The 20,534-nt window shown below is 36.1% G+C and overlaps 2 protein-coding genes across 3 annotated transcripts; one reads left to right on the top strand and one right to left on the bottom strand.

Moving 5' to 3' along the window:
• The first annotated feature begins 3,477 nt into the window (after nucleotides 1-3,477).
• LOC140954988 (uncharacterized) lies at nucleotides 3,478-12,195 on the top strand. The gene is made up of 7 exons (XM_073406377.1): nucleotides 3,478-3,541; nucleotides 3,986-4,199; nucleotides 11,297-11,431; nucleotides 11,529-11,667; nucleotides 11,769-11,839; nucleotides 11,918-12,102; nucleotides 12,155-12,195. Exons 1-7 carry the CDS (start codon nucleotides 3,478-3,480, stop codon nucleotides 12,193-12,195), a joined length of 849 nt encoding a protein of 282 aa, XP_073262478.1.
• Nucleotides 12,196-14,259: 2,064 nt separating this feature from the next.
• LOC118051194 (EG45-like domain containing protein) lies at nucleotides 14,260-16,639 on the bottom strand. 2 transcript variants are annotated; one of them, XM_035061775.2, is made up of 4 exons: nucleotides 16,532-16,639; nucleotides 14,940-15,105; nucleotides 14,534-14,834; nucleotides 14,260-14,449 (listed from the first exon to the last, which is right to left on the bottom strand). In XM_035061775.2, exons 2-4 carry the CDS (start codon nucleotides 15,052-15,054, stop codon nucleotides 14,443-14,445), a joined length of 423 nt encoding a protein of 140 aa, XP_034917666.1. In that variant the 5' UTR covers nucleotides 15,055-15,105; nucleotides 16,532-16,639; the 3' UTR covers nucleotides 14,260-14,442. The 2 variants fall into 2 exon arrangements, with proteins under 2 accessions (XP_034917666.1, XP_034917667.1); XM_035061776.2 differs by having other exon boundaries at nucleotides 14,940-15,108; nucleotides 16,532-16,630.
• Between the last annotated feature and the right edge of the window lie 3,895 nt (nucleotides 16,640-20,534).

Genomic DNA, 20,534 nt, shown 5'->3' with positions numbered 1-20,534 from the left:
AGTTAATATTATTTAGAGAAAGAGAAAGGATACAAAATAAATACATAGAGAAGGAGGATCACACTCTACTCCCAGCTCTCATTGATGCCCTTACAGCTGTTGCAATGGCAGCAGGGCTGCTGCCCTTGGCAGCCCCCTCTTTCTCTCCTTAGTCTCTCTATTGTACTCACAACCTGTCACATTTAGCTCTCAAAACATGCCTCTTTTATAGGCAAATGTGATGTGCTTCTCCAGCACATTTTGTCAACATGGAGGGGACAATAAAGCCTTAAAACATGGCTTAAAACATGCCACCATTAGTGGCACTAATGGTGCTTCCACTTGCTTTGTGGTCGGGTATTGCTACTAAATGGCAATATCCTAACAATTTAACACAGAAAGAATATATATATATATATATATATATATAAAAGAAAGAGTTAACATGTATCTTTTTGGAAACCATCAAGAGTTTTGTGAGCGCTGTAGGGGCGAGTGGGGGGGATGACAAACAACTATAGCAGAAGGAAAACTAAATAAACACATAGAGAAATGCATCAGTAAATGGTGGGCTAATTGAAGAACAACTATATTGAATGAGAGTAATACGCTCTGCAAGTATCTACATATCTAGTTACTCTCTAATTATCATAAAATTTGTTGAGTTTAAAGTTCTATAATAAATTTTTTTATAATCATCTATCATTAATTAACTAGTAACATACTATTAATAATTCATCATAATTTACTTTAAAGAAAAGATAAAAAAAAATGTAAAATATAAAATCCAAGCTCCATTAAAAATAATAATAATAATAATACATTCATATAGGATTTTTCTCTCATAATTGTCTCTTTATTTTCTTTTAAATAAGTTTTATAAAATAATTAACATAATGCCACTAATTACAAGCATAAACATAGTGAAATAATCTGTGCTTTAACCATGTACTAAAACTTTTAAAGTGATATCAATTCGTGATATGTACACACATCCTACTTTTCTGTGATTTCAATTTGTAATATGCAAGGAGACGAGACGAGACTTAGTCAGAATCGATCATTTCCTTATTTGTTTTGCTACCTTATCAATAAACACATCTTTAGCATTCAAAATGTGAGATATATGGAAATAATATATGGTGGGGAAGTTCCGTAACTGGTGATGAACTGATCTTTGCTCATAGGAGGGTAAGCACACTGACACACGATATTTTACGTGGTTCGGCAAATTACCTACATCCACGAGAGAGGTTCATTTTATTAGAGATAGAGAAAGGATATAATAAATACATGGAGGAGGAGGATCACATCCACTCTACTCTACTCCCAGCTCAAACAAACTACTGCATATGGTAGCAGGGCTGCTGTCTATGGCAGCAAATCCTCTTCCTCTCTTCCTCTCTTTTGCACTCTCAATCTCTCTCATTTTTGCTCTCAAAACATGCCTCTTTTATAGGTAAATGGATGAGCTCCTCCAGCACATTTTGTCAACATGGAGGAGACAATAAAGCCTTAAAACATGGCATGAATTATGACATAATTCATAGTCCCACTTGTACAACTTGTAGTGGAGTAGTTACCACAATAATGACAACTTCCTAACAATCACCCCTTTTGTCATTTATGTGGGCAATTGTCCTCTTGCTTCTTCAGCACAAGTTTGCATCCTGCAGCTCTTCCAAGCTTACAATTCCGAGAGCGTCTGTGGCCAAGCTTACAAGTACTCGCCCAACCTTTCAATCACCAGAGTCACCAAAAAGCACACATTTTCTCACACAAAAGGATCACTTCAACCAGATGGTCTCACACATCACATCTGAAGAGTGTTCACGCTTGTCTCTGGGACACAACATTCCCCTTCGAGCGTATCATCCATGCTCAGTCCCGAATGATTCATCAAGCCTCACACTAAGGCTTACAACACCCCCTGAAACATAGATTTCCAAGTGCGACAATCATTATCTAAGTATCTCAATATGATCACTAGCTCACCACTCTTCCAAGAGTCTACTCATTCAAGAGTTGCGCCTGCCCTCTGTTCCACCTTAGGAACCACGCCTTACTTCTCCATGAGCCTCTCGTTTTTAGTCTCAAGAGTCTAGGTAGCTCTCCACCTTTAACCATGGGGGCAGCCCATTAAAGATTGATCCATATCTGTCTTCATACTCTGAGTATTACAATGTCATTACTGAGCTCACCACCTTGACAAGAGTCAACTTGTTCCAGGAACCTGCGCATGCCCTCTGCTCATTCCTAGCAGTCGCGTCTTAATGCTCCACAAGTCACCCATTTATTGTCCAAGGCAAATGTTTTCTAGCTAATTGATCTTTAGCATAGGGGCAATATCCATGAAAGTCAATCCTGTATTTGTCTTCATACTCATCATAGCCACTTCAATTGGCTATACACTTGTCCACTTATATCTAGCCATCACATTGGCTCTGGGGCGTTCTGAACTGGGGCTCATATTCTGGCCCTTACACCTTCTATCTGAGTTGTCTCCGCTCGTCATCATGCGGCGGTCTGAATTTGGGGCTCCTATCATGGCCCTCACACTTTCTTCTAAGGTGTCTCCGCTCGTCGTTGAGCGGTCTCATCCTCCTTTATCGGGATGACTCCAATGACTTCAAGATTCTTTACTAATATGTGGACTTGGGAGAGATTACTGCCACTAACTACATAGAAAGAGAAAGTTGTGGTATACTCCTTGCAATGCTCCACCTCAATTTCTATGTTTGGAGCTTTTACGCCTTTCTGCTTGACAACTCTACCTACACCACTCTCTTTGGTGTCTTCGCTTTTCATAAGCGATCACCTTTTATCACAGGCGTTTGCACCCCCTCAATTAGGTGCCTCTGCAACAGCTCATCTTTCCATCCTTGCATGCATTGGAAAGGTCCTCGCATGTTGTCTTTATTAAGAGCACAAAAGACTTCATGTTGTACATCCTTCACACAGTCTCTGCTCTGAGCTTCATCTGGGAACTCTTTTTCTCCTTGCACCTGTTGTCTCATAACATTACCTCGTTGGATCCTTCGGGTACTCCTGCACAATCTTCGTATGCCCTCGTGCAATATTATTCTCCAGATTTCTCCCTATTCCTTGCTTATGTTTGACAGCAGCTCATCCTGTCACAACACCTATCCAAGTCAAAATAGGGTGCCAATCTTTATCCCCTTACTGTATTTCTCTTCCATTATTAGGGTCTTCATTAATTCTCCCCTCGAGAAATCACAGTCACCGAATCCAACTTCTTTGGAGAAATCACCACTCCATCAGATCCTTGATCATACGAAACCCAAATTGTTACCCTTGTGCCGTCATCCTGTTAGTCTTCATCAGTTTCATTACAAACTGTTACATATACGAAAATAATACCGTATTGATAATCGTTCCACTAAGCAAGTTCTCAGGAAAGATTGGAGGGGTCACACTGGTCCTGCTTAAAACCCAATCTCCTAGACAGAACTTCTTAGGCCATATCTATCCATCGTAATGTCTTTCCGTATATACAACCATTTGCTAGCTTTGTTGCGGCTTTCCTTTATAAGTGATCTGGGTATCCTGGTTTCATACCTGATTTCTCAACATCTGGCAAGACTACCAGTGCTTAGATTCATCAAGATTGGTCTTCATCAATTTTCACTCTCCACCTCAAATCGTCCACATGACCAGGTGTCCAAAGTGTTCCAATTTTGCCTTCCATCAAGGCATTAAATTTCCCCATTTAACAATTCAGCACATGTAATTAGGTAAACATGTGCACCTACTTCTTCTTCATCTCCATCGACCTCAATCCAGACCTTCAGATGCCTCCTGATCGAGCAATCTCTCTTTAATAATTCACCAATGCCATTGTTTGTGGTCTCAAATCTCAATGATCGAACAGTACCATTGCATCCGGAATGATCAAATTAGCTAGAAACATGTCTTGAATCGTCCAAATCGCACTTTAGACGACTAAGATTTGATCAAAACAATTCTGGCTTGATCAACGGCTCAGATTCAATCTCAGATCCGGTTGCATGTAGGATCAACTACACTGGATCCTGTCCCTCGGCTCGGCTCGCGGCTGATGACGTGGCATGTGGGCCCCACTGTGCTGACGTGTCTGCTAACTGGCCGCTGACATGGCATGCCAACGTGACGGAGATTCCGACGTCCGATTTCGACGTGGTTTTCACTAGTGGCTTCGTCTTTTCCTCCTCTACACAGTGGTATGGTCAAAACATAATTTTGACAACTTTCATTTTTGAGCAAAAAATCAAACACCACTTAAACCATAAGCTCTGATACTAATTGTTGAGGAAATTCCGCTACCGGTGATGAACTGATCTTTGCTCATAGGAGGGTAAGCACACTAACACACGATATTTTACGTGGTTCGGCAAATTGCCCACATTCATGGGAGAGGTCCATTTTATTAAAGATAGAGAAAGGATACAATAAATACATGGAGGAGGAGGATCACATCCACTCTACTCTACTCCTAGCTCGAACAAACCACTGCATATGGCAGCAGATCCTCTTTCTCTCTTCCTCTCTTTTGCACTCTCAATCTCTCTCATTTTTGCTCTCAAAACATGCCTCTTGTATAGGCAAATGGATGAGCTCCTCAGCACATTTTGTCAACATGGAGGAGACAATAAAACCTTAAAACATGGCATGAATTCACCATCAGAAATTCGCTAAATACCAACGGAAATACCGACGAACTTTTTTCTGTCGGTATTTTTCCGCCGAAATCACCGACGGACAATATTCGTCGGTAATTCGGTCGGTAATTACCGACAGAAAATTCAGAATTAATGAAAAAAGGGCGGGTAGGTGGCGCGGAGGTTTTGGCGGGTGATTTTTCCGACGGAATCACCGACGGATTTGAAATGCCAGATCCGTACCGGTGACGTGACCGGTGCACCGTCAAAAATACCGACGGAATCACCGAGGGATTTGAATAGCAGGTCCGTGCGGTGACGTGTCGATTGCGCGTCAGAAGTACCGACGGTTTCACCGACGGATTCACCGACGGAATAAAACCGTCTGTAAGTCCGTCGGCAAAAGTGAATATATCAAAGCTGTCACTCTCCTCCCTCATTTCTCCTTCTTCTTCCTAATCCTAACCCTCCCCATCTGCAAAATAACCAGCCCCCTGGCCCCAAAACAAAAATCTTCCTCATCTCAGCACAACAAGTTGTATTTCTTGAAGTTTTGTGGTCACAACATCCGTGTTCTGATTTACCGACGGATTTTATCATTTTTTGTAAGTAATTCTATCTTTCAAAATTTTAACATTTAAATGTCAATTTTATTGTTTTTTTAGTATATGTATTTTTTTTTTAGTAGATGTACATGTTTTATTGTTATTTCTCAAACAAACTTGTAGTATATGAATGTATAATTTTATACTTGTTATGATTTGTTTTAGATTTTTGTAAGATTGTATTTGTTTGAAAATTGTTAAAACTTAATTTGTAGAATTACCGAATTACATGTTATGTTTTGAAATAATTAAGAGCTTGCTTAATGGGTCCTTTTTATAGAGGTTCGATAGAAGTCATGGATGATCGTTCATGGATGTATCTAGATTCACCCCAAGGATTGCGGAGGATGGATTATTGTAACGGGGTTCAGGGTTTTATTAATTTCGCAACATCTATTCCCAGAAATTTTACTGGAGGCGGTATTAGGTGTCCATGCAGGAAGTGTCAAAATAAAAAGTATTTGCATCCAGATGTTGTAATGATGCATCTTCTACACAAAGGGTTTGTGGAGGATTACGAGTGTTGGTATGCACATGGAGAGGTATTTGTTAGTAATAGGAGAATGGGAGAAACGGTGGTTGGGTCAACTTCTAGTGCTAGCAACGTGCATGAAGCGGCAAATGACAACACTAATCCTTACAGAAACATGGTTATGGATGCAATGAGAATGAATGAAGATAATGTCAATCAATGTCCAATCGTAGAAGAAGAACCTAATGCAGAGGCAACTAGGTTTTTTGATTTGTTGAAAGATTCTGACGAACCATTATGGGATGGCTGCACAAACCACAGTAAATTATCGGCTGTGGCACAGGTGTTCACCATCAAGTCAGATCACGGGTTGAGTGAGGCTGGGTATGACAGAATTATTGATTGGGCAAGAAGCATTTTACCTGAAGGGAACAGGCTCAAAGAGATTTCTATGCTGCGAAGTCCATGATGAAACCCCTCGGTTTAGGATACCAGAAAATTGACATGTGCCCTAACTTCTGTATGTTATACTACCTTGAAAATGCTGAGATGACCGAGTGCATGACATGCGGGCATTCCCGTTACAAACCCAGAACTGGCAGGGGGAAGACTCTAGTGGCATATAAAAAACTTAGATATTTCCCGATCACACCTAGACTGCAGAGGTTATTTATGTCACCAAGGACTGCTGAGCACATGACATGGCACCAAACACACGATGTCGTTGATGGTGTGATGGTGCATCCTTCTGACGGCGAAGCGTGGAAATGCTTTAACAGTGTTCATCCTGACTTTTCTGCTGAATCAAGGAATGTTCGACTTGGGTTGTGCACAGACGGGTTCAACCCATTTGGGTCATTTGTTGCTCCCTATTCTTGTTGGCCGATCATTATCACAGTTTATAACTTGCCACCGGGAATGTGTATGAGGTCGGAGTTCATGTTTCTATCTACTGTCATACTCGGTCCAAGCAGCCCGGGGTGGAATATAGATGTTTGTCTTCGACCGTTGATAGATGAGCTGGCACAGTTGTGGTCCTCCGGATCTCTGACTTATGATATATCGAGGAAACAAAATTTCCTTATGAGGGCGGCTTTGATGTGGACTATCAGTGATTTTCCAGCTTATGGAATGCTTTCTGGTTGGAGCACGCATGGGAAACTCGCATGTCCATACTGCATGGAAAACAACAAGGCATTCACGCTAGCAAACAGAGGTAAAGCTTCTTTTTTTGACTGTCACCGTCGCTTCTTGCCACTTAATCACAGGTTCAGAAAGAACATAAAAGATTTCTTTGTTGGTAGAGTTGAAAAAGATGTTGCATCCCCACGTCTTTCTAGTGAAGAATTGCATCATGTTGTATCAGAGTACGGTAACATTGTGTTTGGCCTTCAATCAGGTAAGCAAAAGTTTCATGGTTTTGGTTTGACCCATAATTGGGTAAAGCGAAGTATCTTTTAAGAGCTTCCGTATTGGAAGACTAATCTTCTCCGCCATAACCTTGACGTCACGCACATCGAAAAGAACGTGTTTGAGAATATTTTCAACACCGTCATGGATGTGAAGGGGAAGACAAAGGACAACATGAAGGCTAGATTGGATATAGCTTTATACTGTAACCGTAAAAATATGGAGTTGGTTTATGACGAGTCACGGGTTGCAAAACCAAGGGCAAGCTTCGTGTTAAAGAAAAATGCACAACTGCTAGTCTACAAATGGCTTAAGAGTCTGCGTTTCCCGGATGGACATGCATCGAACATATCAAGGCTTGTTAACATAGAGGACTGCAGATTGTATGGAATGAAGAGCCATGACTGCCACGTGTTTATGCAAACACTCATCCCATTAGCTTTTCGTGATTTGTTGCAAAAGGGAATATGGGATGCACTAACGGAGATCATTCATTTCTTCAGAGATATATGCTTCAGCAAGATGAATGTTGAGCACATTGAGATGCTTCAAACAAATATCATCGAGATACTATGCAAACTTGAGATGATATTCCCTCCTTCATTTTTTGACTCAATGGAGCATCTCCCTATACATCTACCGTTCGAGGCAAAAGCTGGAGGACCGGTCCAATATAGATGGATGTACCCATTCGAACGGTGAGATATTACAGTTGCAATGGAATTCATATCTTAAAGTATTTTCTATGTTTTTCTTATTTGAAAATACTTGAATTGTACTTCAATGCAGGTACTTGTTTAATCTAGAAAAAAAGGTTAAGAACAAGGCGCATGTTGAGGCTTCGATATCCGAGTCCTATATTGTTGAAGAGATATCAACATTTATCTCGTACTATTTCGAACCTCATCTGAGAACAAGAATCAATCGCGTTCCACGGCATGACGATGGCGGTGAAGTGCCTTCCAGTGGGAACTTGTCAATATTCTCCAATACTGAACGACCCACACCTAAAAATGTCGTAAGAGGAAGATATTTGTCGGAAATAGAATTCAAACAAGCACACAACTATGTTCTATTTAACTGTGATGAGCTGATACCATTTATTCAGTAAGTCTATATATGTGTAATACTAATTAAACTTTGTCAGTAATATACTGTTAATTATATATTGTAATATCATACACTCATTATCACTTGCAGGCAACATCGACAATATTTGTTCTCCAATAACTCGCAGCTGACTGAATCCCAGATCTTTCAATTACAAGATGAACAATTTGCCACATGGTTCAGAACACATGTAAGCACTATCACAAACTCATTCTAACGTATGCATGTCATTACGAGATTCTCGTTCATTTACCGTGTATTGATGTACATTTCATTTACAAGGTTTATCAAATGGGAAGGAGTGCGCCCAAGTCATTGTCTTCACTAAGCCTCGGCCCTGAAAGAAAAGTTAGGTGCTACAACGGGTATTTTGTCAATGGATATGTTTTCTATACTGAAGAATACGGGCAAGGAAGAAAGACATACAACTGCGGTGTTTGTGTTAAGGGATCCACAAGTAGCCAGTTAGAAGTTGACTACTATGGTAGATTAGAAGAGGTCATCGAACTACAATATCATAGCGAGCAGAATAAAGTGTTTTTATTCAAATGCTATTGGTATGACACGACGGACAGAGGAATCAGAGTTGATCCACACCATGGTCTGGTCGAAATCAACTCAAAAGCTAGACTCCGCAACATAAACGATGTCTTTGTTTTCGCAAAGCAATGTCAACAAGTTTATTACACATACACCCCTTCATTTAGAAAGGATCGTTCAAGAGTTGATTGGTTTTCCGTTTTAAAAACGAAACCACGGGGTCATGTCGAGGTTGTTCAGGATGAGAACGAAGACACAAGTGTGCGAGATGAAGTCTTTCAAGTTCGTGAGTTGGTTGAACCATATCGAGTTGCTCCTTCGATTGAATTGGAAGAAAATTCAAATTTTCGAGTTCTCGATGATAGTCTTGTTGATATTGACGGAGAGGAGTTGCATGTTGTTCTCAGCTCTAGCGGAGAAGCAAATGTCGATGATGAAGATGAAATCCATATTGAAGATTGCGATGAAGATGATGACAATTCAACTGATGAGGAAGAAGAAGAAAATTCCGACTAATTATGAAAATGAAGCCCTATGTAAAAACATTTGTCTCATGTAATTTAGATTATAGATGATGTATTTTGTAAAACATAATATTTACTGTTTAAGCAATGTGGTTATTGTGTTTATGTAATGGACAGTTTATCAGTTAAGTTTTTGCAGAAAGGTAAAAAGGCAATACAAAGACAACCTTTCCTACATCATGCAATCTTACCGACGTCCATACCGACGGATAGTCATCCGTCGATATCTCACAGAGAGTTCAAAATTAATTACGCGAAATGCCACCAACACCGACGAAATTACCGACGGCTTCATCGACGCATACACCGACGGATTATAGTCCGTCGGTATCTCACAGAGAGTTCGAAACTATTTACAACAAAATGCCACAATCAGCGACGGGTATACCGATGGATTCTAGTCCGTCGGTATCTCACAGAGAGTTCGAAAATATTTACAACAAAATGCCACAATCAGCGACGGGAATACCGACGGATTCTACTCCGTCGGTATCTCACAGAGAGTTCGAAAATATTTACAACAAAATGCCACAATCAGCGACGGGTATACCGGCGGATTCTAGTCCGTTGGTATCTCACAGAGAGTTTGAAAATATTTACAACAAAATGCCACAATCAGCGACGGGTATACCGACGGAATTGGTTCGTCGGTATTTTGTCGGTCACACATATTACGGACGAACCGCGCGATTTCCAAAGTGTGTGAATTAATGCGCCTCTGAACTTGTCAGATTACCGACGGAATCACCAACAGACTGCGAAAAAAATGGAGGGCTTTTAAAAATTCGGGGCGAAATTCAAAAAATAACGACGAATTTTTGACCGGTTACCGACGGAATTTTTTACCTTTTACCGACGAAATTAATTTCGTCGGTGATGCCGTCGGTAAAACTGACCTATAAGTTCCAGCCCCCGCCGCTTCCCCTCATTTTTTCTTCTTCTCCCCGCCACTTCGCTTCTCCTCCGTTTTTCACCTAAGATTTTTCATTTTTCCCCTCAATCCTTAAACACTTTCACCTTTAATCTCTAGCAAGATTTGGTGTTGTAAATCTTCATCATATTAAAAGGTATGTGTTTTTTTTCTAATTTATTTTATTTTATTTTATTTTTTGTTGTTTTTATTTTTGTTGTTTTGGTGTTTTTTGTTGCAATGTAGATAAAGTTTTGAATTTGACACATTATTAAGGTATGTATATTTCGTTCCTTTTCTTGATGTAGGTTTTTTTTTTTTAATTTTTTGAATATTTTTTGTGTTGTGTTGTGTTGTTAGAATTGTTATTAGTTAATTTAACTTAGAATTAGTTAAAGTTGAATATTTGAATTTTTTTGAATTTGTTGAATATTTGTTAATTTAATTGTTAGTCTATTTTTTTTTTAATTTATTGAATATAATTTATTGTTGTATTGCCTATATAATTATTGATTAATTTATTGAATTAATATTGTTAATGTTGAATTTACCTTAGAATTAATAATTGTGTTTGTTGGAATAATTATCGATTTCCAATTTAATTTATTTACTTTTAATTTATTTTTAGTTGTTTTTATTTTTTGTTGTTTTGGTGTGTTTTTTGGTAATTTAGATAAAGTTTTGAATTTGTCACATTATTAAGGTATGTATATTTCGTTCCTTTTATTGATGTAGGTTTTTTTTTTTGAATTTTTTGAATATTTTTTATTGTTTTGTTGTCATAATTATAATGATTAATTTGTTGAATTATAATTGTTAATGTTGAATTATAATGATTAATTTTTTGAAGTATAATTTGTTGAATTTATTGAATTTATTTTTTGTCATATTTTTTATTGTTTTGAATATAATTATTGATTAATTTGTTGAATTATAATTGTTAATGTTGAATTGTAATGATTAATTTGTTGAATTTATTGAATTTATTTTTTGTCATATTTTTTATTGTTTTGAATATAATTATTGATTAATTTGTGAATTGTAATTGTAATCAAGTTCGTCTAGCAGCGATGATGATGTTTCCTTAGGTGCCTCTCAAGAAGAGGCACCTACACCACCTGCGCCGTCAACCGATGCTGCCTCTTCCAGCGAAGCGGCGTGCCTTCGAAGCGGAATCAATTTACCCGCCAGTACGAGGCACAGTGGAAGGACGATCTTTCAATGTAAGTTTGTTAAGGTTTTATTTTTTATATATATAAAAAAAACAAATTTAAAACATAATTTATGAAGTAATCACAAATTAATTTCATTTCTTTTCAGGTTCACAAACATTGAGGCCGCCCGAGTAATATCATCGGCATTTAAAGCGTCGATGGAGATTCCATTGTTTCAATGGAGTCAGATATCTAGACATCCTGAATGGATGCCTCAAATCAATGCATGGTTTCGTAGATTTGAGGTTCGTGTTAATATATAATTTTCAGCTTATTTCTAATAAATTCTAGTTATAATTGTAAATAAATTATTAACATTTTAAAAAATTATTTTTTTTATATACAGCATCGATTCTACTGGGACGATGAACATGACACTGTTGTGAGGAGGGTGTGGGAAAATCACGCGGCAATTAGGTAACATCGAAAACAATACGACTTCTTTTTACATAATTATTTATGTTTCGAAATGTAATTTTTTCGTGCGTGAATTAGGTTGCGTGATTTTTGGTATGACACCCAAAAAAAAGCAAAAAAAACAGCGAGGGATAAGGGGTTCCAAGGCTGGAACGATGTTGCGGTTTGGAGGGATTTCAAACCAATATACATCCCGGAAGATATATGGCCGCACTATCTTCAGCACGTGACGTCTGAGCGGTTTACTCGACGCTCACAGTCCGGTGCTGACAACCGGAATCGGCCAATTCATGGCTCGGTGACAACGCACACCAGCGGCTCCGTTTCGTTTTCTGCACATGCGAAACGGATGGTAAGATTAATTTAAATGAAATATATCGTTCAATTAATCTGTTGTTAATACATTTTTTTCATTATAGGCTACGTCTCTTGGACGTCAGCCGTGCCCTATGGAGCTGTTTGTGGAGACGCACGTGCGAAGTCATGACTGCCAAAAGGGGACGCAACAGTTCGTTGACAACCGTGCTCAACATTTTGTGGTATGTTTGTTCAACCATTTTATTTTGCAAGTTATTATTATGTTTATTGAATTGAATATGATGATTTTTTTTTCAGGAGACCTATAATAATCGGTTGAGGGAGAGATACGGGGACGATCCATCGACCCATCCGGAATTCGATCTGGATTTGTGGATGGAGGCTGGATCGTCAGGTGGACCCGATAAAAATCGGGTTTACGGGCTCTCCAACACTACCGCGGCCAACTTGCGGTCGACTGGTACTGCTTCAACTGCTGGGAGCTCCCAATCTAAAGAGTTTGTGGCCTTGCAGCAAAGGTGCGACCACCTATCAGAGGCATACACACAACTCAAAGAAGAGCAAAGATTGGCGAACGAACAACACAGAGCAGAGTCTGAACAACAAAGAGCGGCCTATGAAGAGCTTTGGCAAATGGTCATGAACATGACACAAGGTGGAACATGTGCGCCTAATCCTTTTTGGCCGCCTAACCCCCATCCTCCTCCTCCACCTTTATATTAATTTTTAATAAAACATTATTTACATTTAAAATTTTGTTTAATGTTTTTTTGAAACACATTCATTTTGTAATGAATATTATTTCACTTTGAGTTTTTGTTGCTTAATATAAATTTTATTTGCATAATTGGTTTGTATTACCATTAATTTATATTATTTTTTCAAAATAATTAAAAAACAATTACACAGGGATTTACCGACGGAAAAACTCCGTCGGAATTCGACAGTGCCTGCCACTGTCACCGACCATCACCGACGGAACAAATCCGTCGGTATAAATTTACCGACGTATTTACCGACGAACATATTCGGTCGGTATAAAATATCACCGACACTTTTCCCGACGGAGTTCGTCCGTCGGTATTTTTATAACACCGACGGAAAATATTCCGTCGGTATATGCCAAGCGAGAAACTTTTTTTTTTGGCGCGCACGGTCCGTCGGTAAAAGTTTTTTTTGTATTTCCGACCGATATAGTGACGGAATGTGGAATCACCGACAAAAGGTATTCCGACGGGAGTATTCCGTCGGTAAATACTTTACCGACGAAAGTTCTATCACACACCGACAGAATATTTCCGTCGGTAAAACTGTGAAATCTTGTAGTGATTATGGCATAATTCATGCTCCCACTTGTACAACTTGTAGTTGAGTAGTTACCACGCAACTTCCTAACATAAATGAATATCGATCTTCGGCTAATTACCTCTATTTACAACTTAGCTACTCCTCTCTCTTTGTCTGCATGCTTTAGGATTTATTTTGATACAGGGTGACTTGCTGTGAAGCCTTTGTTAGAAGATTTTTGCATGACTCAGTCCAACTTGCATGCTATGTGTTTTTTGCCTTCGCTTGCAAATGGTTGCTTGTCTTCTCCACAGGCATTCCAGTTTCTGATATCGTACGTAAAGTCATCCCATAAGCTTGGCTCATGTGTTCCTACTGCAGTCGCTGTTGATTCTCACATCAATCTTTCGATCTTTTATACAAAGCTTTCAAATGCATCTTTAATTTTGCTTCTTGTTTATTCCAATTCTAGGTTTTAGTCTCTTCAGCTATGTTATCGCCATAGCTATTCTTTTCAGGTCGCTACATAATATGAAAGACTGCTCATGGCAGTGCGTTGACAACCTATCTAGTATATACTCTAAAATCAATGGGAAAAGTACTGTAAAAATGCATTGATTCATTTTATAAGCAGGGGGCCGGGTAATGAAATTCCCGACTCCTTTTTTTTTCCTTTTTTTTTTTTTTTTTAATGTATCCCACAATTTATTTGTTCCAGTGAAGCAGTTTCAAGTTCTGGCAATTATAGTTTATTTTGTTGATGTAATTCAATGTAGAGCATCATCAACTCCAATTCTGGAAACGAAGAAGTGTCCTCAAGACAAAAGAAAAGTAATTTATTAATAATATGCTTAATATTCAATTCAATGAACAAGTTGAAAAGCACAAATATTCCACAATGAAGACAAATAGCTAGCTAGCTAACCCACGTAACTCATCACATTGACTTAATCTCACCCGCTTGCACTTTATCTTGAAGCAACTGTTCTTCTTCTTCATCAAACCCTGCACGCCAAGCATGCCACGTTTAGATATGTTCCAAATGGAAAAATCTAAGATTGAGAGAAAGACAAGACAAGCATGACTTACTGTTGGAATTCTACGTTAACCAATCTTGCCGAAGGATCTGCGATGGTGCCAAAAGCGGTAGAGGAGAGGACTATCGTAGCCCCATTCGATGAAGGCCTTGACCTTGATGTTTGTGCTCGATCAACAATCCTAACCTGAATGATTTGGTCCGGAAGACAAGTTCTCGGGACAGCTGCACTGATGCATCTCACCAGGTACTGTCTTCCACAGGCGGCGCCATTGTCCCATATTCCCTCGCCGGCCGCGGCAAACATGTTGCTTGACGGGAAATGTGATGATGAGTTCCCATAACAGGCAGTGGCTGCATCACACCATAAAAAACATGTTAGGGATTAGGAGGGAGAAGCTTTCGAATTTCAGTTATGGAAGTCATATGTTTGTAGATGTAGCAGTACTGGGCACTTACGTAAATATGGGGGTCTGTAGTGGGAACAGGTGCCCACATCGCCAATTGAGAGATGGAAGAGTGTTGCCAGGAGCAATAAGAGTAGAAATGGAGAGGTCTTCCGGAGTGTTGGCATGTTGCAAGCTCACAATGTTAAGAAAAACCACTGCACTCTGTGGTGAGAGTTCTGCTGCAGATACATAAATGTTAATTGCAAGAGAAATAGAAGGAATTAGCTAAATAAGCTTCTATAAATGGTTATGACAACTGTATATTAACCAGTTTTATTTTCAACGTTAATTCTAGTCACTAGATATTAATTTAATTCCATTTATCACGCCTGGCATCATTTATTTTTATATTTGAAATCATATTTAGATGTGTTTTAAAAATGTATTTGGTTTGAAAAAATATTAAATTAATATTTTTTATTCTTTTCTATGGTTTGATGTATTAATATAATTTTTCTTTTAAAATCAAATATTTATATCAAATATCAAACACACATTCATATTAAACATTAATGCACTAGTTGACATCAAATAACTTTTTTGTTTTCAAATTTCTTCATTTTTAATTTATAAATTGCTTTAGTTTTTTATTCAATATAATTAGGCTCTTATAATTTTTCTATTTAAAGAAAATATATTTTTTAGTAATAATATATATTTTTTAATTCTTTCTATATAAAGCATTGTAATAAGTTTTTGACATATTAAAATAAAAAACGAAATATTTTTTTATATCTTTATTTTTGTTCTTTGAATATTTTAATTTGTAACAAATCTTATTATATTTTTATTTTCTTAATTATTAGGGGGTGTTTGGAAATGTGGTAGCGTTTGTTTTTTAAAATGTTTTTTTCTAGGAAATACATTAAAATAATATATTTTTTATTTTTTAAAAATTATTTTTTGACATTAACACAACAAAATTATTTAAAAATATTAAAAAATAAATTTTAAATAAATTTTTTTTTAAATTATTTAAAAACACCGTTTACTCCTCGGGGCAAGACAACAAATAGTGATTTTGGATTTATATAGCTTAGAACACATAAATATTTTTGGAAAACAACTGTGAGGGCCACGAAGGTAAAACAAGCAAATATCTCACAGAAAATGCAATTCTGGCGGTAATATACAGAAGTAATCAAACGATCTCTTAACATGCAAAATTGCAACCAAGTCAGGGTGCCGTCTCCGCGAGGGCATACTGTTTTCCGTCTAGGTAAAGGTAAATTCTGTAAACATTCAGGTAAAGGGAGCAAAGTAAAAAAATCTCAGCAGCCGGATCTTTGCTAAATGCAGGTTCCGATGCCTGAGACCAAGCAATATTCGCCGTCCTCGGGGGGGAGTTTTCAATGTCTTTGGGCCATTTCTTCGCATAATTAAGAGAAAACAATAGAAGCAATGGATCTGAGAGTGCTGAATAATATTTTGTGGATGTCTTGACAACCTGCTAGATGGTTTGTCCTCAATGATCTTAGCAGATATATGGATGAATCTTGCTATCCATTTCTTGGTAATTTGCAAGCAATTTATAGAACAATATCAACATCAACCAACGTTCCAAAGAATTGATCATATGATCAAGAGAGAGGGGAAGAATACCTGAAATAACGTGTTCTCAAACTCAAGGGACGGGCTCTGCGAGAAAAATATTGAACGTTTCTGGATTTTTAACTGGGTTTATATGTATGTATGTACAGGTAGGGATTTATACCGTATTTACAAGACAATAATCTAGAAATTAAGGAGAGTAAATCTAAAATTAAAAGCTTGGAGGCTATGGTCAAGGAGGGAGGAAGCTAAATATAGGAAGTTATCTGGCAAATTTACTGGTTTAATCAAAATGCCTTTTATAGAAAAGTCAAATCTCCCGTAGAAGTAACAATTTAGTACTATACAGAAGAATCAAAAGAATAAGAAAAATTGTTAGTGTTTGAACACATAATATCTTCATAATTTGAGCACACAATATTATTTGATTGAATTAGCTACTTCTATTTTTTTCTTTTCTTTTATTTTTAAGTTATTAAAAGAGTATATGTACAAATAGAAAACTTAATATTCTCAAACAATTATAATTAAAGGGTTTAATTGATAAATTCAAATTACTTAAGAACAAAATTGATATAAAAATTATTTGAAGATAAAATTGATACTAATCCAATAAATAAAAGATATATTTGAGATGCGGTTTGTACCGCGTTCCCCAACACTTCCTAAAAAACCTTTCCTTATCACATAATAAATCAAGTTGTCTACAAGGCAAGGATGCCTTAAAAGTCATTATTTATAGTTTCTTACAAGTAAGATGTTTCTAACATGAACACACGAACAATTCCGACAAGATTTCTTTTCATACTTTAGTTGCTTAACTCGTGTTTTTTTGGCTTGTTATCCTAGAAGGTCAGAGATTTTTTTTCTATGTGTTTGTTTAAGAGTGTAGTTGTTTTTCATATTAAAATACATTAAAATAATTTTTATTTTATTTTTTAAAAAATTATTTTTGAAATCAGAATATTAAAACAATTCAAAACAAATAAAAACAATTATTTTTTTTGTAAAATAAAAAATTTAATTTTTTGAAAACACGGATGGAACCGTGTTTCCAAACACTCTTTAAATTAAAAAAATTAGCTCAATTTATTTTTATTTTTTAAATTTAGTCTCTTATTTATTCATGTGAATGTTCTAATTGCATTCAGATATTACAGTTTTTTTATTAGATTATTCTTCATTATATTCTCCTGATAGATATTTTTATATATCCATATTAACATAAATATTCTCACTAGAAAACTCAAACCTTATCTAATTTTGTTTTTCATGACTATTTTTTTTTACAGGGTATTAAAAATTAGTTTACCTGGATTTCACCATGCATCGATCGAATAAAAAATTAATATATAATAAAATAAGAATACACACAAATATTCTACACATAAAGTTAATTTATACATAAGTTAACCACGTACGTACACGTAAGTTGCCATACAAAATTCAACTACTTGCTTCACGTATCAAGCATCTAAGCTTTACGCAAACATAGACTGACCACTCTTTCAGACGAGCTATAATGATAGGCTACGCTTCATCTTCATCTTCATCTTCCCAAGATAAAATATTCTCATTTAAGTCATGATCAGATGAGCTCTTCTACCATACACAAACACCTACCTTTCTAGTTTTTGAATCTTAAACTCATTTTTTAAAATTAAAAGTTATTAAAAAATAATATAAATCATATCTTGAAATACTATCTAATAGCTTAAATTATTAGATTAAGATGATTTTTTGACATGGTATTATAGTCTTAATGATTAAGCGGTCACGAGTTTGAATTTCACCATATTTATTTATTTGATAAAAAATTAAATATAAAGTAATGCGAGCCTGTATAAATTTCAAGTCTAAATAGTTTTTACTTGAGGGGTTGTATTAAAAAATAATATAAATAATATCTTGAAACATCACCTAACAGCTTAAGCTATTAGGTTGAGATGATTATTTGATAAAAATAAAATTGAGCTGTTTTTATTTAATGCACATATGTTATCCTGGATCTCAGTAATTAAAAAGTATAGTTTATAACTAATTAAACATAAAAAAAATTATGGTTTAATATCTGAACATAAAAATTACTACCTAAAGAAACGCTCTCTGAGTTATTGATGGTTTACACAAGAGATTTTGTTTTGCATGCGCAACTCATCTAGAGGAGTCCAATCCATCATCAGTCATGAAAAAGCTTAATCCTTTGAGGTATTTTCCCTGACTAGTTAGCGTTAACTTTCTAATTTAATTACTCAAGAATTGAAAACTAAGAATCCAAGCTTAATTTGATCCTTTATTTACCCAATGAATCAGAGCCGCGAGCCAGGAAAAAAAAAGGACATCAGCATCATCCTCAGCAGAGGACGTACCCTTAATTGTTTGGACACTAACATTTCATTGTTCTAGGTTGCCGCCCTTGAATATCTTGATGCAGTTTTTACATTTCAATTTTCTTAGCTCCCACCAAAGCTGCATCTTCTTCTTGTTTTCATAATACATGTCACTTAACCTTTGCATATACAAAGCTGCCATTACTAGATATATAGATACTTGCAGAGCGTATTACTCTCATTCAATATAGTTGTTCTTCAATTAGCCCACCATTTACTGATGCATTTCATCTTCCAGCCATTGTTATTATGCTTGCCATTGTTGCTTCATTTCTTTAGCTTTTTGGCAGCCGGAAAAGCTGTTCTTTCAAATACCCTCTGCATTTTAGCTGACAGGATTATGCTTGGCCTTACATTACGCTAAACTTTAGGCACCTCCTGGATTAATTTGGCCAGTTTTCCGGGTCGCACCTCTCGCCACCCCTTTATCCTTTGCATGTGCAATTTCAATAATATTAGCAGCTGCTTGCTTCTGTGCATATATAATTTCAATATATATATATATATATTATATATATATATATATATATATATATATATATATATATATATTCTTTCTGTGTTAAATGAATATCTTCGGCTAATTACCTCTATTTACAACTTAGCTACACCTTTCTCTCTGTCTGCATGCTTTAGGATTTATTTTGATAAAGGATGACTTGCTGTGAAGCCTTTGTTAGAAGATTTTTGCATGACTCAGTTCAACTTGCATGCTATGTTTTTTGCCTTCGCTTGCAAATGGTTGCTTGTCTTAGTGTTCCTACTGCAGTCGCTGTTGATTCTCACATCAATCTTTCGAACTCTTACACAAAGCTTTCAAATGCATCTTTAATTTTGCTTCTTGTTTATTCCAATTCTAGGTTTTAGCCTCTTCAGCTATGTTATCTCTATAGCTATTCTTTTCAGGTCGCTACACAACATGAAAGACTGCTCATGGCAGTGCGCTGACAACATATAACTAGTATATACTCTAAAATCAATGGGAAAAGTACTGTAAAAATGCATTGATTCATTTTATAAGCAGGGGGTAATGAAATTCCCTACTCTTTTTTTTTTTTTTCCTTTTTTTTATAATGTATCCCACAATTTATTTGTTCCAGTGAAGCAGTTTCAAGTTCTGGCAATTATAGTTTATTTGGTTGATGTAATTCAATTTAGAGTATCATCAACTCCAATCTTGGTGTTTTAACTTAATTATAACTTTGATACATTTTCTTTTATTTTCTAGGAAAATGAAAAAAAAAAAAAAAACGTTTTAAAAGGAAAAATTTTCATTTTCAATCAGTGAATATATTTTCTATAGTTTTCTATTTCAAGATTTATATAAAAGACTAGAAAATTCTCCACAAATCATTTTTCCTTTTCCATCTCTTTTATGAGCTTGATTCAACGCCCACTTATAAGCTCATCATCATTCAAAGCTCAACTAAGTGCTAACAAATTAAGTTCTAGAATCAGCTCATAAAATATTTAGATTCAGTTTATTTTAACGTTTTTAAAATACTGTATATATTTTTTACTTTAAATTAATATTTTTATGATTTTAATATAATAATATAAAATAATTCTTTAAAAATAAAATAATATTATTTTAATATATTTTTAAATAAAAAACATTTTAAAAAGGAATTTACCGTAATCTTAAAATCAACGTTCGACTTTCC

The sequence above is a fragment of the Populus alba genome, chromosome 18, assembly GCF_005239225.2.
Source record: "Populus alba chromosome 18, ASM523922v2, whole genome shotgun sequence".
NCBI classification, from domain to species: Eukaryota; Viridiplantae; Streptophyta; class Magnoliopsida; order Malpighiales; family Salicaceae; genus Populus; species Populus alba.
The sequence above is the reverse complement of the archived record's forward strand: the minus strand, read 5'-3'. Positions and strand labels throughout refer to the sequence as shown.

Bases quoted from the DNA above. Each gene is read 5' to 3' on its own strand.
- LOC140954988 (XM_073406377.1), top strand. From the start codon at position 3,478: ATGTCTTTCCGTATATACAACCATTTGCTAGCTTTGTTGCGGCTTTCC. The intron at 4,200-11,296 runs GTATGGTCAAAA...ATGTTTCCTTAG, and splicing joins TTTTCCTCCTCTACACAGTG to GTGCCTCTCAAGAAGAGGCA. The intron at 11,668-11,768 runs GTTCGTGTTAAT...TTTTATATACAG, and splicing joins CATGGTTTCGTAGATTTGAG to CATCGATTCTACTGGGACGA.
- LOC118051194 (XM_035061775.2), bottom strand. From the start codon at position 15,054: ATGCCAACACTCCGGAAGACCTCTCCATTTCTACTCTTATTGCTCCTG. The intron at 14,835-14,939 runs GTAAGTGCCCAG...GGTGTGATGCAG, and splicing joins CTACAGACCCCCATATTTAC to CCACTGCCTGTTATGGGAAC.